This window comes from Channa argus, chromosome 6, assembly GCF_033026475.1.
Source record: "Channa argus isolate prfri chromosome 6, Channa argus male v1.0, whole genome shotgun sequence".
NCBI classification, from domain to species: domain Eukaryota; kingdom Metazoa; phylum Chordata; class Actinopteri; order Anabantiformes; family Channidae; genus Channa; species Channa argus.
In genome coordinates, this window is record NC_090202.1 from 26039472 (window position 1) to 26064348 (window position 24877).

Here is a 24877-nt window from a genome sequence, read left to right on the forward strand (position 1 = left end):
TTTACTCAGACCATCAGTAGAAAAGCTTGCTTTAGCAATGCGAAGAGCAGTGCAAACTCTTAAAGTGGCCCCTTTCATCACAGCTGCAGTGGAAAGTGACTACAAGTCCAGTTTTGCAATTGGCCATTTAATTTAGTCACTAATCATTGTAGATATGCAAAGCTCTGCTAGGGAACTCATAGTAGTGTGCAGGCAAATGTAGCTTTGGTTAGTATGAGGTGTATGAATAGATACATTGTATGGGGTCAGTAGGAAGTCAAACACAGGTGAATGTGTTGTATTTAAAGGCTCTCACATTGCCCGGAATACCGATTTTAGTTATTTTATTATGGGAATTTTATGTAGGATAGTTACATTTTTTAACTTGATTTCCTTAATTTGAGGCAAAAAAAAAAAAAAAGGGGGGGGGGGGGGGGTCAAAGTAGTTTATGGGTTAAATTCTGTGGTGTGACTAAACAATTTCTTTAATGTGTATATAAGGGGTTGTGTGATGTCGTGTATTAAAGGTTTTACACTTTATGGTGTTAAGTCTTGATCAAGTGTAACCAATATGTATATAATACAATAATACATTTGTTTTCACATTTTGTTCACATTGAACCCTGTTTCTTAAAAGTGTTAAATACCCTTATGTTATAATTTTGCATAAATATATCTGGCTTTTATTAATTGGTGACTCTGTATAGCCTGTAGGTGTGAATGTGGGCGTGAATAGTTGTCTGTTTCTATGTGTCAGCCCTGTGAGACACTGGTGTCCAGGGTGAAACCGCGTCTCGCACAGTGTCAGCTGGGAACTGCTCCAGGGAACTGACAGCCACCCAAACCTCAATGATACGCGGGTATTGCTAATATATGGATTTTACTATATCTGATACTAACTAATCAGTAGAGTTTATTATAGTAACATAACAGTTACAGATTTTAAGAACATACACACACACACACGTTTCACTTAACACCAATGTGGTATATTATTGAACTCAACATTGAAAATGTGCAGGATCGCAAAGCAGTTGTTGGTATATTTCACATTACATTACATTGTCCAGCTTTATTATAGCTTATATTTCTTTATGACACACTTCAGATGAAAGACAGCTTCTTTGTGACACTGAAGCTAACTAGCTGCTGCTGCTCTGTTGTTTGTCCAAGCATAGGCATATTGTTTGGTTTTATTTTTGGACTTGTGGTCTTTTCAGCTGAGAGCTGGGCGTTGGCTGCTGCTCTCGCTTACAGATGCTGAGGTGAAGTGAGTGGGAGTGAATCAGTGCAGTGTGTGAAGTGTGTACTGCGTGACATCACACTGAAGGATTCTGTGCGCGTGCGTGCATGCGTGTGACAGAGAGAAAGGAACTAAGAGAGAAAGACAACATCCATCTGTAGTCACAATCAAGTTTTCAGATATTAGTGCATAGTGCCATCATACTAGATATTTTAATGTAAGTGCTTAGGTGAGTTTAAGGTCAGAGTAACAGTTGAATTAAAGGCATTTGAATACTTCATTTTAAGACCGGAAAGCAGAAACCAGAGTTGGATCAAGAAAAGGCACAGAAACACATAGTAAAACAGCGAACATCATTGTACTCCGTTAAAGTTGGTGGTGCTTAGCCAGCCTGCCAATCACTGCAGCCTCAGAAACGCCCACTCTTAATAGAAGCTTCCGCTGGCTGTTTTTGCAGTTGCGGCTGCCCTGGATTCACCTTGTAAAGCCCGTTGTGACATTGGTAAATAAACAGTTCCCGCATGTATACACTGAAATGACTTTCACACTTAGGTAGTAGACTTTGTTTGACTATACATTTACATAATATATATTTAACAAGGAAGTAAAAATTTGTTATCTCTGGTCCCCAGTGATCAGAGATGGGGACACAGAGCTGCCAGCTGACTCTCTCTTCCTCGTTTTCTTCTGGGGATGGGCCCTCCTTTCTCCTCTTCTTCGATTTCTTTCTTTGTCTCTATTTCAGATTTCTTCACATTAGCCTTCTGCTTTGTTTGCAACATCTCTCTTCTATAAATCTGTCCTCATTGTGCCTGCTTCTTTCACTTTTTCTCTTTGTCTGTAGAAGTTACTGTTAATCTCTAAATCAAAATAATGCCCATGGTTATTCATTAGGCTGTTCTTGGATCACTAGTGCAGCAATGTAATTAGAGGACAAATAAAATAAATTATTAATTATTATTATAATTATTTATTATTAGTTTTTTTATTTGCAGCAGTCAATCATTATGCCTGCTGGAGATACCGTATTATTTGGGTGATGAATCACCACACTTTGGCCAACTATTCATTTAATATGTGAGACAAAGTGAGGGTTGCGATTGTATTCACCAATATTTATATTATATGTAAAATCATCTTACTGGTTCCAGGACAATACTTTTTAGATGCCAAATTCTTAAAATCCATTTTACCACTGCACATGGTGTCACAATCTTAGTGCTTTAGAGGGAACAAACAGGACCATTGACAGTTCTAATACACACACTCATGGCATATTTGTTTGACACATGGTTTAAACAATGAACTATCAACGATATCTATATTACTATATAATATACTATAATAAATGACTAATAAATGGGCATCAGCAGCAGTGTGTGCGTGTATACTGTGTGTGATACTGATGGCCACTATTAGTCATATGATGATGATGCTTTATATGTGTGTGTATATATATATATATATATATATATATATATATATATATATATATATATATATATATATATATATATATATATATATATATATATATATATATATATATATATAATCTCCAATCCACGGCAAATAAATTGTGGAAAATCAGGAACAATTTCCTCAACGAAAAATTGCAAAGAGTTTGAAAATTCCACCATCTACAGTATATAATGTCAAAAGATTTGGAGAATCAGGAAAATTCTGTGTGCAAGGGTCAAGGCCGAAGGTCAAAACTGGATGCGTGTGATCTTTGGGCACTGAGGCAGTACTGTGTTAAAAACAGGCATCACTGCATGGGCTCAGAAAAACTTCCAGAAATCCGTTCCTGTGCACACAGTTCACTGTGCAATCCACAAATGTTAGTGTTAGGGAAGCCACATGTGAACACGATCCAGAAACGCCCCCGTGTTTTCTGGGCCACATGTCATTCGGTGAATTTGATGAAGTAGTTCAGCGGACTACAGAGGAGAGGGACCATTCAGCTTGTTTTCAGGAGACCGTTCAAAAGCCTGCATCTCTGATGGTATGGAGGTGCATTAGTGCCTGTGGCGTGGGCAGCTTACACATCTGCAAAGGCTCCATCGATGCCGAAATGTACACAGAGGCTTTAGAGCAACATATGCTCCATTCCAGGTGATGGACTAAATCCACAGTCTGTTCTGTGCACAAATGTATATTTGTATAGTACATTTAAATCTAATATGAGGATTGGGCTTCTCATAGTGGCTGTTGTGAGGACAGCGTATTATCATCTTCAGTCTTTTTTGCAACATTTGTGGAAACTACTCCGACCTACAGGTTTATTTATCGCTACAACTTACAGTGGGGATAAGAGGGTTTGAGAATGAATCATCAGGGCAGCTAATACTGCTAGTTAATTGATTCTTAACTAACGGTAAAAAGGTTATTCTAAGGAGAAATAAGTTTATATGTATGTGAGGATTGCTGCAAAGACAAATAAGCTTTTGTTGTATTTTAGGTTGCAACTTTTTTTTGTGTGTGTGATTCTAAAACATGTAGTGCAGCATTTTACCAGCCTTTGATTTTCTAGGTTTTATTCCAGTCACTGCAGCACAAAGAAGAACCTTGTCTGAGCTTAAAACAAAATAAACAAGAATGTGATCAGATGATCCATCCCCCGCTTAACTGTCATTTCTCTTCTGACTCACAGTTCATCATAATCTTTAAGATGGAACACCTGATTAGATTATTATTTGATATATAAAATTATATATTTATCACAAGAAATGTCCTTTTTTATTTATTTTTATTTCAAATGTAGCGTCTTGCTGGTCTGTTCTTTTGCTTCACATGGGCAGTAACAGGGGAGTCGGACGTTTTTAGCACACTGGGTTCAGCCTGAGGTCGGACGAGCAAGCCGAAAGCAAAGTGGGCTTTATTGTAACCTGTCAGTCAAGCAATGATCCCTCAAATATTTCCTTCCTCATTATATATTATACTATAGTATTTTCTTATTTAAACAGTCATGTTCTAGATTCACAAGATACAGTATTATGTAATATTACAAAAACATTTGTTATTATAATAGTATGATTTGAGAATCACTGGCCTTTAAGGTACTTTTGCATTGGCTTCAGCATTTGGTGAATGTTGCAGGTTAAGGTTGTTTTAGCTACTTAATCTAATGCTTTTTCAGTTTTAATTTTACATAACTCGTGTCGTAGCCTCACATATCAACAGTAACAGCCTATAGCTGTAGTATTTGTACTTTAATCGTAGGATTAAAAGATGGACCACTGATATAATGTCAAGAAAGCTGGAAATAATGTCAGAGTGCACGGAATTAATGAACCACCAAAAGCCTATGACAAGGAGAAAACATGAGTGTAAAGGTCTATGGTTATCACGTAGCATCATTTTGTTATTTGGAACTGATTGAATCCAGGTAAACACAGTGGGGTTTTGCATGTAACCCCACTGTGCACCAGCGCAGGAGAAGGAGAGGAGAACAAAAATCATGTTATTCAGTCAATCATGTTAATGTAGAAATTAACGGGGACCTCTCTGTCACAAGAACTTGCTGTGCACTGCTTTATATTTTTTCCCTTTTTCTGCTCGCACGGCACAAAGGGGGAACTTCGAGTTCAGGAAACAAGCACTGGTTGTTATGTTATTTCGGGGATTTTGACATGGCAGACTGAGTTTTACACCTCATTCAATGATCCCTATTTCAGCCCACATTTACCATGAAGCTGTGTGGGTACTTGTACTTGGTTTTTATACTTGTTTCTGATGTTCAAACGTGCAGGTTTTGACCTTTGTACTACTATAAATCCGAGTCCAATATATGGCAAATTTTTTCCTTCCTAATTTTCATCATCCGAAATTTCCCTCAGGCTGTGTTCAGTCTTTGGAGGCAAACCTTGAAGCATCTCATTGCTGCTGCCACTTATAGAACAGAAAACGGAGAGCCATGAATGAAAGGGTGTGTGTGTGTGTATAGTGTCATCTCTCTTGCCTGGGGCTGTGCGATTTCTCAACAGCTGAGTCTGACTATTAGAATAAATGTGATTACACACACACAAACAGCTACGCATCCTACAAGCAGTCCTACAAGCTGTGAGTCTGATTGATTGAAAGACAGCAGGTGGCTGATGTCAGGCGAGGATTGAGGCAGGGAGAACTGAGGACCCGCACAAACATTTACACAGTATTTTGATTGACATGATAGTGTTGCAGTCTGACTGATGTGAACTTAGTTTCGTGTTAATACTGTTGCTTGTTCTCGATCATCTACTGGTGATATTTGGTAAAATTCGATGTTTAGTGGCAGCTTCAGCCAAATGATTGTGATGTATACACAAATCATGTATCTTAAAAACTGGCATATGAAAACAGTTAGGATCTGTTCTATGGAACAATGGGGAGATTGTAATGTTCCTTAAATTTCTACATTTTTCTCAATTCTTAGAGTAAAGATATACTTGCTGTTGGCTACAAGTACACATGTGCGAAATAGCGTGTGAGTCTGTCCACAACTGCTCCATGATGCCACTGTCTAAGGCTTAGACTCTAAGCACATGCTTTGGCCCTTAATGACCCTTAATGTGGCCTCTTTTGCAGTAGTTTATTGGTACCAGACTGAAACAATAGTGCCACTAGATGTGTATGTCTAATATTCATATCATGGTGGCTGATAAAAATGCATATTAATTAGCATTTTCTCCACAAGACCTTTTTTTTATTATTTTAGGTCAAATTTGCTCTGCATTTCGATGGAAACCCACCTACAAGCTTTATATTGTACTTTTGTAGCATTGCATTCATTTTACAGTGTGACAGCTATGACAATCATATTGTCTTATATTTATGCAACAGCATGGTTTAAAAATCACTGAGATTAGCATCCTTTGTTGTATTCGCCACATACTCCCACCTCTCTGTGGCGTGTGAGTGTTTCTCGGAGAACCTCTGCTTGCTTTGTAGTTTGGGGATATAAGTCAGTTTAGTCTGTAGTGGCCCCAACTTGCTTTTAGCTTTCACACACTCCGCAAGGGATTTTCCTACATGGGGATGCAGGTGAAAAATGTACATGGATTAAGGGAGATTAAACTCAGGGCTTAGCTCACTTGCATCGTCTGAGATCACAGCATCTGATGCCACTCATCGGAGACCTAAAGACAAAAAAGGAGGAAATCGTGCTGAGATATTGTTCTGTCCCCTGGTAGAAAGCCCTGTAATGTTTTGGCTAAGTGCATGTGCACAACTACCCCTCCTCTCTCTGTCTTGCAGGGCTCACTGACATTTACTGGATATGGCTGCTTTTTTTCCCCACTGCTTTAGGTTTAGTGACGACTCAGAGTTTAGGCTTTTGTTGTAGTGGAAAGAGAGGGAGAGGCCAGAAAAGGGGGGTGATGAGATGAGATGAGGGTAAGAACCCTCTAAACCAGCACAGCGTCTGGAAAACCTTGAATCCAGATTTAATCAGCATGAACCTGCAATATACGATTGCGAATCATTTTTATTCTATGGATTTTTGCATTTGTCTTGCTGTGTAAAGGTGGTGACTGGGGGAAGGGGAAGTGTCCAAGGGGGGTTGAGAAGAAGGGGCATTTTCATTCTGTGTTATTCAGTGAAGCATTTGTGGACAAGCATTTCATTGGGTGCAGAGAGATGGTAACATTAAGTTCAGTGGCTTTGTTCGTTATCACGGCATCTTTGACTTTAACCCTCATGGTTTGCAAATTAACTGGAAGAGTGGGGGTATTTTTTTAGCTTCAAACCCGCCATCGTTGATGCAAATTCATTTTTTGATAATAATACATATTAATAATAATGAATGAATATTAATCCTAATAATTAAATAATAAAATATAATACAAATATACTGTCCCAGTGCCAAAGTCATTGTATAAAAGTGGTCAATAAGTAATAGAGTGAGACAAAAGCGAATGTAAACTATGTGTAGCTACAGTCCCCTTCATAAATGAAAACAGCAAAACCAGTTCATTTACTTTTGCTTTACACTGCAGAAATGTAGGTTTATTAAGATAAAAATGGATTTAAGTTTAGAATTTCAGCCTATATTTACAGCTATATACATTAAACAACATAGAACCTTCTGTATCAAATGATCAGAAATCTGTTATTGGTCCAACAGCCTTAACAATTTCTTACATTTCTTACATACCAGAAAATGGAACAAATACGAACACTTTTCATTATCAGTTTGATGTGGTGGACATTTCCCTTTATTCCCTCTCAACCTGATTCTTGTTGAAGTTAAGTTATTTTTATCAGCCGGCCCTCAGCTGTCAATGGAGGGAACAGTAGAGATGAGAGACCCAAATATGATTTACTCTGTCTCGCACCATCGTTGAATAATCAGGTATTTTATTTTAAGGTTCTCTGTTGTAAAAAGCTCTGATGCCAAGCACTGGTGCCATATTACTGCTATCATGAATTTAATGTTAGTCAACTTGTGTGGCTAAATGGGGGTTAAAAGGTGTCTGATGAGTTGCGTGAAGTGTGTGTATGTGTGTATACAGTGCATGTTTGGCATGTATCCCCCTCATGGTAGGGGCCCTTAACATTTTATGAAAAATTCAGTTTTATCTAAAGTTGACTCCTCACCGCAATCCACCCTGAAGTGTGAAGCTTCTAAAAAACATTTTGACCTAAACGGTCCCATGAGAACATGAGAATACAACTTTAAATGCTGATGACATTAATAAATTGTTTAACCTTCAGGTTAAAAAGGGACAATTCCTCTACTATACTAGTCCATGCTGAGTGTCACTATGAACCTTTTTGCGAACGCTTTTTTGTGTCTCCTCTGTGTTGGTGTGAGCGGCATTTGTGCATGTGTTTCAGGGTGTCGGACGCAATGGCAAATGCCTCCCCAGCCCTGGACAACGCAGAAGCCCAGCGCCAGCTCAACAACAACAACCGGCCACTCAGCTCTGGGTTTTGGGAGACGGAGTGCACAAGCTCCAAGCTGTTTGAGTGCTCCCGGATCAAGGCCCTGGCAGGTTGGGGCTCTCACACACAGCAAAACACCGGCATCTGGAGAAGATCTGCAACACTGAAAGCATCGTGTTGATTAGTGGATTTGTTGTCGCTGAGGTCGACCCAAAGCAAAAAGAACAATATACAGAATTGAGGGCCTATTTTGACTTCCCTATTTTTTTGACTTCCCAAATGGTTAAAATACTCCACAAACATAGAATACAGATCATATATTTTAAAAAGTCCCATTGAGTAAAGCTACATGCACAATTTTATTGCTTGTGCGAGGTGATTTTTGTTTAAGGTTGAAGTTTGATTTAATATCATCCAAATAGTCTTAATTTGATAGAAAGGAACAAGATTGTTCTTCTCTTTCCCCTTTTTGCTGTAATGTTGACTCCTTTATTTTACCCAGATGAACGAGATGCGGTGCAGAAGAAGACTTTTACCAAGTGGGTGAACTCCCATCTGGCCAGAGTGTCCTGTCGAATATCTGACCTCTACAATGACCTGAGGGATGGATACATGCTCACCAGACTGCTGGAGGTCCTCAGTGGAGAGCTGCTGGTGGGAGCTGTTTTTAAAAAAAACAACATATGAATCTCAAGTAATAATGGGCTTTGTATCAAGATTGGGACAGAAAACAAGGTGTTAGGGGGAAGTGTTAAAGGGGTTATATGCGGCGACATCATTATATATTCTGATAGTACACATGAGTAATACTGTTTACCAGGATACTAGCCGTTCGTTAAGATCTGAAAAGTGTTTGCTGCTTCACAGCAAACACACGAAACAAATCACCAAAAAAAATCTCAAAGCGTTGCTGCTTTATTTTGATGTCAAATTTAAGAACAGTGTCTCTAATCCTTGTCTCTTTCTGTGTAAGTATTGTAATGCGGCTGTACATGCTTGATGTGGCTTGTAGGACTGTCCAATCAATCAAAGTCAAAAGTAGTAATTCATCTCTCTGCTCGTCCCCAGCCGAGGCCCACACGGGGTCGCATGCGAATCCACTGCCTGGAGAATGTTGACAAAGCCCTGCAGTTCCTTAAAGAGCAGAGGGTTCACCTAGAAAATGTCGGTTCCCATGACATTGTGGATGGAAACCACCGCCTCACACTGGGCCTTATCTGGACCATCATCCTTCGCTTCCAGGTAAAACCCAACAGCTTAGCAGTGTAAAGGCTAAGTTATGAAGGTGCATCAGATGGAGTCAAGGCCAACAGTGATTTAACAAAAAATATTTTAGAAATATTTCTCTGGTGGTGGATGTTTAACAGCTAAAAAGTTTATTACTGCGGTTAACACAGATAAGAGAAATAACACAAGAACGTCTCAGCCAAACAAGCTCACGTTATTACTGTCAGGCAACGACAATTCAAACCGAGGTCTGATTTCATGTCATATACAGCACAAGTAGTTTTCACGCAGCATCGTGGCACAGTGACCTTGTTGTGGAGCTGGAGGTGCGCAGCTTGTTAATTGCATTTTTCTCATCTCACCGAGCACTCACTGTAGTTGGTCACCCCTGCAAAAAGTGAACACTGATGATCTTACAAAGAATTGCAGCTGTCTTGGTCAGTGAGATAAGATATGAAGATTCACTTTTGGTGAGCGAGTGCTAACATTAGTGACTAGTGCATTGTGTTTCTTGTGATGGCTGCTCAATAAAACTCACCGTGTGTTTCTCCAGTCGAACACATGTGAATTAGCAGGAGATAGAAATATTTTGTGATAGCATAAACCTAATACAGCCTCTTGTGTCTGTTTCACATGGATTTATTGTTCAAATCCAACATTAGAAAGGTGGACTCTTGCAATACAGGAAAGAAATTACAATATACACTGAATAGTTCTTGTTGAAAAATTTTACCATAGTTAATATCAAAAGATGGTTTGTCTGACTGTGGTCTGCAGCAGCATCACATAGTTGTTTGTTGCACATTGCAGAACACCAGCGAAACTGATTTTCGAATATTTAATTCCTCCTGTGGGAGATAGAGGCTTAAATCTGATCTTCCCCCTAAGTGCACTGAGATGCTGGCATGTGTTTGCCTGCTACTTTCTGAAGCACTAGAATGCTGTGATCAGCAGTGGTTTCTATTGGATGGGCTGCAGGCAGGCAGGCGTATTCGACGGAGGCTGCGACAGATGCTGCATCATCAGTGCGCGACAGCAGACAGCAGTGTTTGGTGGATGAAGCCTGAATGTCACTTAGCAGCCTAGAAGTAGCAATAGCTTTCCAGCCTCTTCAACAAGGACACACACACACCCACACACACACTCATGGTCACACCGCACTTGCTCTCTTACATGTACGCCCTTTCAGACAAGGGGCCATTCTGACATACAGGTACAAACTCCCACACACACTCCTGCACATAAATAGGTCTCCAGGCCTTAGCAGCAGTAATACAGGATCAATTCCTGCCATGTAAGTACAGCAAAGGCTGAGGGCTCCTCTTTATTACACTTCAATGCTGCAGCGTGGTCTCAGCGTGAAATATTTATGGAGCATTATTTAGCCTCCACAGTCACCATGCAGCTCTCTTTGGATTCAGTACTGTAATGCTCTGGCTGGCTACCTACCGCAGCGCAAATGTAACAGCGCTGCTGGAAAGCTTGTAGTATGCTGATTATTGACCCATTGTTAACGGGATAAATAGTGCGCGTGAGCTGTGCTGCTATGGATATGTTTGTCATTAAGATATGAAATCATACCGTATATTGCATAGACATTTTATCTTTGTGAAGTGAAGGACATTTGTTTTGTTTTTGTTTTTCCCCAAAGTTTCACTGTTTCCTCAGTATTACATGTTTTTAGGTAATTGGTTCTCTAGTCTGTGGAAAACGTTTTTATAGCAATTAAATATTTTTAAAAAAGTACAGCAGTGCTCATGGAAACCTGATAGAAGCAGCTTTTCCATTTAATTCTACAATGGCTTTTTCGTGTGCTTAAAGTCTAGCTAAACAGCCTTTGCTCTATATATTTTCGGCTGCAGTAACGTGAGTTGCCTGCTGGCTTTGCCACCATTAGTTGTGAGATTGGCTGACGTCCTGCTCTCCTCGTCCCAAGAGCCACCAGTTGATGGCCTCTTCAGTTTTGCATGTGTAAAGAAAGGAGAACAGTGCAGTGTACTGGGGTTGAAGAGCGTTTGTGTGAGAGAGAGCAATTATGAGAGAAGTGAGGACAGAGGGAAAGGATAGCTGGCTGATGAATAAACCGGAGAGAAGGGGCGGCAGTGGCCGCCCACCCACCGCAGGGTCGTAGTTTCGCGACCACATGTCAAAGTGTCCCTGGCAAGACACTGAATCCCCAGCCGTGCAGTGCCGGGTTTGCGTCAAGAAGGACATCCGGCATTAAAACTGTGCCAAATCAACATGCGGACAAATGATCCGCTGTGGTGACGCTGAACTCAAAGGATAAACAGAAAATACTTTATGCTTCTGGTCACAATAATTATGAATAAATAAAAAACACCAAACATTTATTAATTAGACTGATTAATTAGATGCTCCAAAGCAGTTTTACCTAATATGCAAAACAGTCCAAATATCTTCCTCTTCTTCTCCTCCTCCTCCTCCTTTCGGCTGTTCTCTTTCAGGAGTCGCCACAGCGAATCACTTGCCTCCATCTGACCCTGTCCTCTGCATCTTCTCCTCTCACACCAACTCCAACCAGTCCAAATATGCAGTACTTTATATGTGTTGGAGCTACGTAACTAAGTATATTTGTTAAAAATCTATACTTGAGTACAATTTGGAAGCTCTTGTACTTTTCTTAAGCATTTCTATTTTATGTTACTGTTATTTATACTCCACTACTGTCAATAGTCTCTATAGTAACACTTATTTTTACTAGACATTTTTTCTTTGCCATAGTATTTTACATTTCAGCCGCTCTTGTCTTGCCTCATGAGCCTTTTTCTCCTTCCTTCTTGTTAAATGTGAGTTTGCTTGCCCAGTCAGCAGGTAGGACTAAACCACTGCAGTGAGTGCAGAGAGAGAGAGAGAGAGAGAGAGAGAGGGAAAGAGGGAGAGAGAGAGAGGGGAAGAGGGAGAGAGAGAGAGGGGAAGAAGGAGAGCGTTGACAGTCAAATGAACCATTCACAAAAAATAACAGTAGTATTATATGCAGTGACATAATTATAGTGCAGCATGTACTCTGCTGAGTGTCCTTGTGTTCTGTGCCGTGTGTGTGTGTGTGCGCACATGTCAGCTCACCTTCTGTTTACAAATCTCATTCGGGACACATGAATCTAACTTTACTATTTGTTCAATAAAATATAAAGATTCAGATTTTCACTAAACGTACACAATGTTGCACTGTTGACAAGACATATAAATTGTTTATGGTGGTTATATACTTTCCATCTTATTCTTTTCATTTAGTTTCATTGATCAATAAACATTTGACATCACTTCCATGGAAGTGACCAATCAATCCACTGCACCACCCGGCCATCCCCCTCTCTGCTTCCACCTCCGCCTCATTATCAAATTACAATAGATTTAAACCAAACTTGGTAATGAAGCAGAACCAGTTGAACATCTTTGGTTGGTTAGGAGGAAGAGGCTAGCTAAGAAACATTTATTTGCTCATGAGGCATCAGCAGCACGTTTCCACATTACTATAGCTTTTGTACCATATTTCTGCAAAATATGTTAAAATGTTAAATACATAAAATTTGCATACTGCATCTTTTAGCAGCAATGTTAAATAAAAGTAAAAGTCATGGACCCAGAGTGTGATATTAATATATTTAGGCAGTAATAGCAGCAAAATAAATTAACATCACAACAACTCATGTTTAATACTGTTCTGTTTCAAAGTGTATGCATGGCTGTCTGTGTGCACAGTGTTCTGCCTAATGGCATGAAGAACAGCTTATTCCAGGGTGTCATGTCCCCAATTACAGTGGATCATGTCACTGTAATGTGATTGGTTGAATAGCTGTCAGTGTCACTTATCATCTGGCAACGACGCCACATGTCTTGGCACTGAAATACACATTTTTATTGCTCTGTTCATCTTCACTTCTGCTTCCGCTGTTAGCGCGCTCTCTCTCTCAGTATTTGCTCTTTGAGGGTTTGGGAATAGCAACAAGTCACTGTGATATAACTCTACTCTGATTCGACCTCTGACGCACTACTGAGATGTCAAGTGATCCAGATGGGGCTGGCGTTCTTGTAAATTACTGTGTATGGAGGAATAATTGAGGTAGTGAGTGCCTCTATGTGCAGGCCTGAAGTCGGGGACCATGCTCAACTTTGTCACATGATTACTGTCAATCATAATCACAGATCTAACTGTTCCACAAACTGACTCAAGATGGGAGCATGACAACAGGTACATTATAAATAAGCTTACTTTACTAAATATCTTGTGAAGTTTAGCCGAGCATTCACTCCTTCTCTATCTGATGTTACTCCTTTATTTACTCATTTCCTGCCCCATATATAGTGTGGACACACAATTATTCACTTTGTAGTTAGAGGTGAAAAATTGGCCCCCTGTTGTGGGAGGTTTCCCATTGCAAATTTACACACTAAAATAAGATGGTGTATATTCAGTATATTACTCAGCATTAAATAAAAAGTATTGCTGAACCACAAACTGGTAAATAAATATACGTGTGACTTTATCATAAGTGCATAAAGCATGTTCGTCATGTTCTTTGCCATGTTCTTGTCCAGATCCAGGTAATTAAAATAGAGACAGAAGACAACAGAGAAACCCGTTCTGCCAAAGATGCCCTGCTGCTCTGGTGCCAGATGAAGACCGCAGGGTGAGCAGTTAAATCAAATACAGCACATGCCAAGCTGCAAAACTATGAATTTCATTATCATTTCTGTATGTATTTAGTCGGTGTGCTTGTATAAGGATGTTGGTTCGGCTTGGTTTACATTTAAAGCTACAAAACATTTCTCCATGCTCCAGGTATCCTGAGGTCAACATCCAAAACTTCACCACCTGCTGGAGAGATGGCCTCGCCTTCAATGCGCTCATACACAGACACAGGTAAGGTGGATTTTTAACACGTCTCCATTCGCTACGATGTTGAAAATTAACATGTTACAGGATTCACTTGATGTAAGCAGTGGATGCGTTTGCAGTGTAATTTTGTTTAGCATTAGAGATTGTTACGCTCCTTCAGTTTTCCGGTAATTTCAGTAATGTAATTTTGATGTTACAACCAAAACAAGTGTCACGTGTCGTGTAAATTAACATGCAAAGACAGGAGGGAAAGACATGCAACAGGTTTGTTGACTTGCAACTTCAGGATTAGAGACATTCAGCTGTGACAAAGTCTCTTTTATCACCTTGATCCCTCCAGACCGGACCTGATAGAGTTCCACAAGTTAACGCGATCCAATGTAACCCATAACCTCCAGCAAGCCTTTAATATCGCTGAGCACCACCTGGGCCTCACCAAACTCCTGGACCCTGAGGGTGAAAGTCTTTAACCACACTTAAACCAGATTTAATACAAAAATATTCAAACCAATAGTAACGTAAAAGTGCATTTGTTTCTGTGTCCCCCCCAGCAAAGCAATTGACTCCTTTGCTCTTTGTCTCCATCACCTTACTCGAGTACAGATGTGAACACAGAGAATCCAGATGAAAAATCCATCATCACCTATGTCGTCTCCTATTACCACTACTTCTCCAAGATGAAGGCTCTTATTGTGGAAGGCAAGAGGGTTGGCAAGGTAACGGATACCGTCATGTGCAGATACACAGTACAAAAGAGACATATCATGCCCAGTGCAAGAAAACTGACATTGCACTTGACCTGCCATTATTTTGAAAGTTAAAGGATTAACAGTTTTAGCTAATCAACACAATTAAGTAACAATGAAGTAACAATGCTAAGTTATCTATTTGTCTACTGTGTACTCCTCTCTTCCACATCGATTCTTGTTCTTCCTCTTCACACATTCTGCCTGGCTGTCTGTCTCAGGTACTAGACAACTGTATTGAGGCAGAGGAAATCATCAACCGCTACGAAGCTCTGGCGTCAGACCTGCTGGACTGGATCGAAAAGACAATCGCGGTCATTAGCAACCAGAAGTTTGCCAACTCGCTGACAGGAGTTCAGCAGCAGCTACAGGCCTTCACAACCTACTGCACCATAGAAAAGCCCATCAAGTATGTTTTGACAATTTGAATAGCATTTTGCCAATATTTAATATCTACAACATGCACAACATGAATATACTTCATGCGTGCATATACGTTGCTACATACCAATAGGCCAATATTTCATTAACACATTGCTTTATGGGGAATTGGTTGTGTTATACCGAATACTTTAATTCATGTAAAGAAAATCTTCTACAGCTGCTGACAGCAGAATATGACTTTTGTGTGTTAGCGTAGCTAACGATAGCGTATTGTTTGCCCACAAGCAAAAAAGTAGAAGTAAAGATTAGGAAGAAATAAAATATGATAAACATAATGTTGATCTTAATTAAATGGTATTTAGAGGTGCAGTCAATAAATACCAACATTAAAAAAGTGCCTAATCCAAATGGGTCTTTATTTTAGGGTTTAAAAAAAATGTTTGTTTCTTGTTCAGGTTTCAGGAGAAGGGGAATCTCGAGGTTCTTCTGTTCACCATCCAAAGCAAACTTAGAGCCAACAACCAGAAACCCTACGTGCCTCATGAGGGGAAACTTATCTCGGATATCAACAAGGTCAGACGTGCACCAGCTCTGTTGTTCTTATTTCCTGTAAAGTGTGGCACCTTTTAGTAAAAAAATAAGTGGCAACTGACCGAGGTCTTTTTTAACTAGACGGTGACATTATTTTAACCAGTATTATGCTTCTCTTTTAACTTTGCTACTCTTAAATATATTTGTCATCATTTCTTTCTTCAGGCCTGGGAGAGGCTAGAGAAAGCAGAGCACGAGAGGGGTGTGGCTCTGCGCAAGGAGCTGATTCGTCAGGAAAAGCTAGAACTGCTGGCTCAGCGCTTTGACCATAAAACCACCATGAGACAAGCTTGGCTCAATGAAAACCAGAGACTTGTATCACAGGTAGTAAAGTTAAGGGATGAATGAGATTTAACCACAACTCACTGTTTTCCCTTGACTCCTATTACAGCATCTATCATCATTTTTCTTATGTAAAATTCCAATTCCAAAAAAAGTAGGGAAGATGTGAAAACATAAATAAAAACAGAATGCAATGATTTGCAAATCTCATCAACCCATATTTTATTTACAATAAAACATAAACAACATATCAGATGTTGAAACTGTTGAAACTGAGACATTGGACCATTTCATGGGGCAAGAGAGGCAACAAAAGGCTGCAAGAGTCCAGCAACTGGTCTCCTCACTTCCCAGACATGTACAGACAGTTGTTAAAAGACGAGGGGATGCTACACAATGGTAAACATCACCCTCCTCCAACTTTTTTGAGATGTGTTGCTGCCAACAAATTCAAAATGAGCTAATATTTTCCATGAAATGATAAAGTGTCTCTGTTTCAACTTCTGATATGTTGTTTGTGTTCTATTGTTATTAAAATATCGGTTGATAGGATTTGCAAATCATTGCATTTGCACGGCTTCCCAACTTTTTTGGAAGGTCTGCAATAGAAAGTGTTTCCCCTTTAAATAAATGATCAGTCTCTAGAATCATATCATAATTTCCGTTTTTTTACTCCTTTTATTTTTCCTTTTTCTTTTTCCTTCGGTCCACCTACAGGACAATTTTGGCTATGACTTGCCAGCAGTCGAGGCGGCAATGAAGAAACACGAAGCCATTGAGGCAGACATAGCCTCATATGAAGAGAGAATTGGCGTGGTGGTGGAACTTGCTGCCGAAATGGAAGCGGAGGGATACTACGACATCCGCCGCATCTCGGCACGCAAGGAGAACATCCTGGGGCAGTGGGGTCTGCTGAAGGAGCTGGTGGCTGGGAGGAGGGCCCGACTAGAGAAGAACCTGGCCCTGCAGAGGACTTTCCAGGACATGGTCTACATGATTGACTGGATGGAGGAAACCCAGGTACTGAGGGATGTGTGAAAACATTTATAAATCGACAGAGAGGAGCGTGAGTGACATAGAGGAAAAGGAGATCCAGCATCCAGAAACTTTATTGAATAGATTTTTAAAAAGATGAGAAAAAGCAGTAAAAAAGCAAATTATGAATTAAAAAAAATAGCAGAAATAACAAGAAACAAAAATATATTCTGATTAGACTGTGATGTTTATCTGCATCACACCTCTGTTGTCGTTCTCTCCCACCATCCTTTCATCCCTCTCAGGTACAGCTGCTGTCCAAAGACTTTGGGAAACACCTGCTGGAGGTGGATGATCTGCTGCAGAAACAAAGTCTGCAGGAAGCCGACATTGCTATGCAGGCAGAGAGGGTCGAGACGCTTAACGCAGCTGCGCTCAAATTCACCACCATAGAGGGTAAAATAGTGCATATATCTGTTTTATTGTGTCTGTCACCAGTTAACGTCATATGATACAAAATGTCTCTACAAACCTGGAATAAAATTCAGTTTTGTTCTGATATTTTCATAATGTAAACATTCCCGTATCTGTTCTGAACGTTATGAATTTCAGTAGATTTATAATTTAGTGGTGATTAACTTCCTCCTGAGCTTATCTACAAAAACACCATCGTTTCTTACATAACGAATATTTTTAATGAATATTGTTAAAAATTACCCTGAAATACAATTTTTTTTAAAAATCTCCAGTGAAAGCCAAGTGAATCCCTAAGTTATCTATGTGATGCATAATAGATGTGACTGTAATACAGAATATTAATGAATGTGAATAAAAGTTATTGTTATTGAAATGCATAAAACTTAATCTTTTTTCTAAATGTTTTCATTAACACTGAAAATCACCCACAACCTTTGAGATATTGAAACATCTAAAATTTAGAAAAAGCTTATTATTTCAATTTATATTGCGTTTGTTAGACGGTGAGTTAACTTAACAGACTAATGTGATGCATGTTCATAAAAATGTGACACTATTTTGGAGACTGACAGACTGAAATTAGGAAGCAGAAGGTCACAACAGTAAAATTCATTTTTGGAATCGGGGTTGTCCAGCTTAGACTACACCACAGTAATCAACACTGTATCTACTGTGTGGTTTTTCATGGACATTGTTGTCTTCCAGGATATCAACCGTGTGACCCACAGGTTATCTGTAATCGTGTCAACCACGTCTCCTCCTATCTGGAGGAGCTGAAACAACTGGCAGCAAAAAGACGAGATGAGCTTCAGGAGTCAAGACAACTCTGGGCCTTTTTTCAGGTAGGATGGATTTTAGCAGTCCACATCCATGACCAGGACTCTGTGTACCTCCTGACACTAACACGGTGCTAATGATCAGGTTATTACGGTGAGTGAATACACTTTTAGAATAAAATACAAAAGTAATAGGTCTATAATGAGAAAAGTGTGTTTCTTTGTCAAAAGACTCATCTGCATCATTAAAACTCATGAATTACTTTATCACATCACTGAGGCTCATTTCACTAAACCCCCTTCTGCCTTTTGAGAGGCTCTTATACTGGGATCAGTTATAGATATTTTTCGGCTTTGCAGGAGAGAAGGGATGTATCTATCTGGAATTTATTCATTTACACACTTTTCATTAATCGATGTACAGTTATTGAAATATGTTTAATTGTTAGAAATGTAAACATATCACATATTGTTTAAATATTCTTTTTGTTTAAATAAAAAAAAAAATTGCATCTTGTTTGTTTGTTTGTTTTTTCTCCAGGAGCTAGAGGAGTCCGAGGCCTGGATCAGGGAGAAGAGCTCCATCCTGACAGCTCAGGGTTGTGGAAAGGACCTGAGCAGTGTTTTACGGTTACTACAAAAACACAAAACTCTGGCTGGAGAACTGCTGGCTCACCGTTCACTGCTGCAGGTGCGTGTGTGTACATGTGTGTTTATCTGGTTTTGTCTGTGTGCGAGAGAATCAGCACATCGAATACCTGCAGTACGTGGAGTCTCTGTGTAAATGTACTCATTTATACTGTACATTGCTTTTAGGCTTACCGACAAACACATTGCTGACTTAAACGACTACACTGAAAAAATAACAGTGTAGTTTAATCAAATGAATCAAATTCTAGCTGAGATCTCGTGGTTTTTAGTATGTTTCGGTTTTAAGCCCTCTGAATCAAACAGGCTAGGTGACCTCGTCATTTACTTCAAGTTCTTCTTCCAGAAACAGGCCACATTTCTATTTTTCAAATACATATTAAGGTTGAAAACATTGTCCTGTGTTCCACCTTATTTCCACAAATGTAGAATTTAGATTAAGATTTTTATCCCTCAATCCTGCCCATGATCATCCAGAACACCATTAAGCGAGGAAAGCAGATCCTGAGTGAGAAGAGCTTTGGCACGGCGGGTATCCAGGAGCGGATCATGGAGGTGAAGGGTGAGTGGAAGAGGCTGGAGGACCAGGCAGCACAGCATCTTGGTCACCTGCAGGAGGCGCTCAACTTTTTCCAGTTTTCCACGGAGACAGATGATTTGGTTGCCTGGCTGCAGGATGCTTATCGCCTGGTTTCCAGCGAAGACTTTGGTCACGATGAGTACTCTACTCAATCACTCCTCAAGAAACATAGAGGCGTCAGTGAGGCGGTTGACAAACATCGTTTGCATGTGGTGGCACTCCGCAAACACATGGTGGCACTGCCTCTGCAGTATCGTGAACAGGAGGTCAGTAATGGGAGCAGGGTAATGAGGTTTAACTTTTTGGGTGTAAATTATTTTGTTTTTCCTTCTACAACCTTTTTTTTTTTTTTGTCGTTGAATTCCTTTTTTCTCTGCTCTCCTGTTTTATCTTCTCGTTTGCAGGAGGTGCAGATTCGTATGGGGGAGGTGGAGCAGCTGTACACCGAGGTGGCCGAGGTGGCGGTGCTCAGGCAACAGTGGCTTCATGATGCCCTTGCTGTCTACCGCATGTTCAGTGAGGTCAATGCCTGCGAGCTGTGGATTGATGAAAAAGAGCAGTGGCTGGACAAGATGAAAATCCCCGAGAGACTAGAGGATGTAGAGGTTGTAGCACACAGGTAGAGAGGATAGTGAACCATTTATTTATTTTTATTAAGTCCTAGTTGAGGTGCGATGAGATCTGACCGACACATTGTATCAATGGATCTTGTTGTAGGTTTGAGAGTCTGGACCAGGAAATGAACAGCCTGATGGGAAGGATCCTGGATGTTAATCAGATTGTTCAACAGCTCCTGGATGGTGGTCATCCATCTTCAACGGAGGTCAGAGGGTGCCAGGACCACCTCAACTCCAGGTACTGAAAAATATATACAACTATTTTATAGTATTACTAATCACTACAATGTGCCACCAACACACCAACAATGTGCCTTTGCTATTTCTACTACTACATGAGTACATGCTAATGTAAAATGCCATCACAGCTACTGATATCACCATCAGAACTCCTGGACAAGGCCAGTTTATTTGCACAAATACTAAGTACTTTGACTATAGAAATACTTAAGAATTAGGGCTGTGAATCATTAAAAAGAATTTAACTAGTATATTTTGCAATTTGCTGTGATTATTTGACATTTAATGGCCAACCCGACTCAAGTCATCTGGTTCAAATGTGGAGGAGTTAGAGGAGACATATAGACAGATGTGTTACGGAGAATACAGATACCGTGACCCCCCCTAGCCAACCCCTAGAACCACTCCTGGTGCTATTATAAATTTAATTTAAAGGTTCCTCATCAGTGAAATTCACACCTAACCTTAAGTGAGGGACTAGTCATGAACAAGTAAATGACTGAGTTCATTTACGGTTGACCTGCAACACTAAGTCAGTGTTATTTCTGAGAAAGCCGAGATCAACCATCAAATCTATTAGAGTTAAGACATGTGATGGAGTCCAGAGGGCCATTAGGTCCTATGGGCACAATGGCCACAGTGTCCGTGTGAGCCCCACAAGAGAGCTTTACCGCCAACAGTGAGGAAACTGGCAACTGGAATTAATATGCTTGATTGGGTTCCCCCAGATCAGGTCTCTATTTTTTTTTTTTTCATCATCATTTGTGAACGTCAGGCTTGAGTTGGCTTTCAATGGATCATTTGCGGGTCAAGAAATCATCTATGGAGCTATACTGTAAGTCCGTATTATAGACCCCTTCAAAAGTATACAATCTTCTCCACCTTTAGAAGGAGCCGGATAGGGAGACAGACCAGCCTATTCCCATTATCAGAAGATAATGAAGATGGGTTTTGTTTTTATTTGGCTGATTTGGTCTGTGGTAATTCTCTAACCCATTTTGAACATGTTAAACTTCACATTAATCACAAAATTAAATGTGTTAATTTCCTACCTGTTTGTTAATAGCAAACAGGTAGCAAAGCTGAGAAAAATGCACATTACACAGATGTTGAAGTGACATAGATGCGTCTTAAAACATCAAAACAGAAGGTACCGCTTCTCCTAATTGGCTCGCTGGAGCCTATAGGTGTGACCATCAGATCTTTCACTACTAACTACAATCTCGAGTGATGATCTGGTAACTGCAGGTCTGCTGCCATAGTGTGATAAACTCAGACACAGAACCATCTAAAGAGTGACGAGAATATTGTGAAGTCAAACTTTTGTGACCTGCATAAAGGAATCCGAAAAATAAATGTCAACTTTCCAAGCACATCTTGAAACTTAACAAGAGCACTACTTTACCTAATCTCATGGGATGGGACTTTTTCAATTACTCTTAATTCTTAAATTCATTTTAATGTTCATTTCTTATGATTGCTTTCTCATTCCTCATGTCCTATTCGTCCTGTCTTCTTCGAGGACCCCAGTGCCACAGCATGTATCTCTTCTGCGGGTCAGCTGCACAAGTCTTTCTCTCTCTGTTTGGCTGACACGTTTATCTACATTAACATTCCTCTAGGTCGACCCAGCAGTGTGATTGGTTTACTTATCTGTCACTAGCATAGTCACTGGCCTCTGTTCGGTCTGGCAGAGGCGTTCGTGGCGGCCGCACGTCCGTGAGTCTCGTGACCCTGGCACATGCTGTTGGTCTCAGGGTGACCATCTGTGCTGGCTGTCTCAGTCAAGATTAGGTCAGCTAATAGCATGTGTTCCAGAAACACACCCGAAACGCGTCTCGTTGCCTTATCGTCTGCTATTCCTTTAAAAATTCTATGTTCAGCTGTAGAATGCAAACTAAATATTGCAAAATCTTAGATAATATAATAATACTTTAAATACTACAAACAGTATCAGACTCAGATGTATGTGGATTATTGTCCATACCTTCCATTTAACTTCATACCAATTCATGAAGAAGTAAAAACCCAATTTAAATAGAACTTAAACACGATGTGATAGAAAGTCGAGCAAAGTTAACATTTAACACAATGAAAATGATGACGTATCCATGTTAAAGGCATGAATACATGTGGTCATAGCGTCACTCATTTTTACATACTTTTATAATAAATGTTACAGAAAATATACAACACTACAATATTTTAATTACTGCAATCCTTTAAAACAACAACTTTGTGTGAACATAGTCTGGCGACAACACTTCTACAGCCTTGTATTCATTTACAGTGTAAAAATTTCTCATATGTTGGAAAGCAGTGAGCTGGTCTGATCAATAAGACAACTTTAGCAGGTCTGAGGTCAGTGTAACTGAGCCCTTTTCCATTCTGCCCACTGAGTGTTGTGCGTTCCTCTCAATTCTGCTGTTACAGTTACAAAGATCTCTGTGTGTGTCTGTGTGCATGAGTTTCATGCAATGAGACCTGCTGGTCTGGAGCATAATCAGAAGAACATACTGCGTGAAGATACAGTTATTCAGACAAGGCCTGGGCCAAAGCATAGAGCAGAGAGCAAACAGAATGAACAGAATTAGTGTCAAGTAAATCATGACTGTTTAAATAAAAACATGTTCAATGACCTTTAAACCATGACTCTTAAAACCAACTATTTGCCTAGTGGTTAAATCCAGTCGGATGTGACATTTTTCAGACATGTAATTTGTTTTGAAATAAGATTGGCACCTACCATTGCTTTTGACCTTGAACAAGTTAAAATGGAATCAACATCAAAATAGTTTATATATTTTCAACCAGTATCACTCTATGATGAGTGACATTAATGCCGCTTTAAGTTATTAAGTTATTAAAAGGCTCACATAGACTCTGTGTTCTAAAAACCGTAGCTGCAAAATGTTTCCATCATAGTGGCACCTCCCTTCATCCCTCGTTCAGCATTGCTTATTCCTGTCTGTCTTCATACTGTACCAGGTGGAACAGCATTGTGGAGCTTGTTGAGCAGAAGAAAGATCAGCTGGAATCTATGTTACGCCTGCAGAACTACCTGTTGGAGTGCGCTGAGATCAAGTCCCAGGTCCAGGAGAAGAGAAAAGCCATCGATGCTACCCAGTACATGGGCAGCGATCCGGGCGGCGTGCTGGCTCTGCAGAGACGCCTCGCCACCATGGAGGGAGCCCTGTCTGTCCTGGAGCCCAAACTACTGGATCTGCAGGTAAGAGAATTATAAGTGGAAGGTGTATACAAGTTTTACCCTGTAAATAAAAAACTGTTTTCATAATTTCCATCTCAAATAATAATAAATGAGGTATTTAAATAACACTTATTGTAAAAAAATTAAATCAATCAAACCCTGTGAAACTTGTCCATTTTCAGGAGGAGGCTGAGCATCTGGCCACTGCTCACCCGGTTCGAGCCATGGAGGTTCTCATGCAGTTTGATGGCATCAGTGTGGAGTGGGAGGAGCTGAAACGCACGCTGCAGGGCTGTGAGGACTCTCTGATGGTGGCTAGCAGGCTGCAAAACTTCATACAGGTACAGTCATAGTTTATACGGACACCGACACACTGTAGCCCTTCAACTGCCACCCACTGATGAGCAGTAAGGACTGCAACATGTTTCTGAATCAGCATCTGATGCCATCTCTTCACTCTTGTAACAAATATTAAAAGACACATTCTAATATAGTGAAGACACAAAACTACTAATGTAAAAATATAACACCGGTTTAAGTTAGTTAGTTGCACAGTTATGTTCTGGTCGATTTGTTCAGCTGAAATGTTTTGCCCGTCCCTTACATAGGAAAGAGATTAGTTAATTAATCAGTTGTTTTAGGCAGTAAACTGGACTAAATTAGCTTGTATCTGCTGCACACTAAATAGTACTTAGTTACCATCTTGAAGTCACTGGGAATCTGGAAACACTAAGAGATCTTTAGTCTCACCTTGAGGTATTTTTTAAGATGGAAATTCAAATTATAAGAAAGAGCTAAAAAGACTTCACAGTATTTTCTTAAACAAATTTGTTATTCTGCAAAACTTCTTTGTACTTCAAAACTGGATGATGGTAGTTTTGTCACAACGTGATAGCAAAATATTTTTATACCGACACTGAAACGATACCATGGCATAAAGCTAAAAAAATCAAAGGAGTAATAGATGACAGAAAACAAATAATGTTGAAAAAAAAAAAGGGGCTCTTGCAGGACTGAGCCTCCCCAAGGCGAAATATTGAGTCATTTATGAATATGCTTCGATACAATGTGCAGTCTAATACTGGGTTTGAGATTCATCACCATGAAGTGTCATTTATGGTGTTATTTTTATGCTGAACATTTTTTTGTGCATGCAGGTTTGATTTTAAAGCTCATTAAAGC

The 24877-nt window shown here is 39.8% G+C and overlaps 1 protein-coding gene across 4 annotated transcripts in view; it reads left to right on the forward strand.

The window, feature by feature from the left end:
- LOC137128652 (spectrin beta chain, non-erythrocytic 4-like) overlaps positions 1-24877 on the forward strand; it is a 67324-nt gene that overhangs the window by 954 nt on the left and 41493 nt on the right. For 3 of the 4 annotated variants that reach the window (XR_010914607.1, XM_067507011.1, XM_067507012.1), the window contains exons 2-19: positions 8039-8196; positions 8589-8740; positions 9155-9328; positions 13871-13962; positions 14115-14195; positions 14512-14627; positions 14775-14887; positions 15139-15326; positions 15757-15874; positions 16058-16216; positions 16892-17194; positions 17455-17605; positions 18332-18468; positions 18944-19093; positions 19528-20249; positions 20348-20485; positions 23476-23716; positions 23878-24036. Coding sequence is in view for 3 of the 4 variants with exons in the window: in XM_067507011.1 (XP_067363112.1) it covers positions 8052-8196; positions 8589-8740; positions 9155-9328; positions 13871-13962; positions 14115-14195; positions 14512-14627; positions 14775-14887; positions 15139-15326; positions 15757-15874; positions 16058-16216; positions 16892-17194; positions 17455-17605; positions 18332-18468; positions 18944-19093; positions 19528-20249; positions 20348-20485; positions 23476-23716; positions 23878-24036 (3339 nt within the window). In the remaining variant the exon portion in view is untranslated. The remainder of the gene's footprint in view (positions 1-8038; positions 8197-8588; positions 8741-9154; positions 9329-13870; positions 13963-14114; positions 14196-14511; positions 14628-14774; positions 14888-15138; positions 15327-15756; positions 15875-16057; positions 16217-16891; positions 17195-17454; positions 17606-18331; positions 18469-18943; positions 19094-19527; positions 20250-20347; positions 20486-23475; positions 23717-23877; positions 24037-24877) is intronic. The other variant, XM_067507013.1, reaches the window with a different exon arrangement.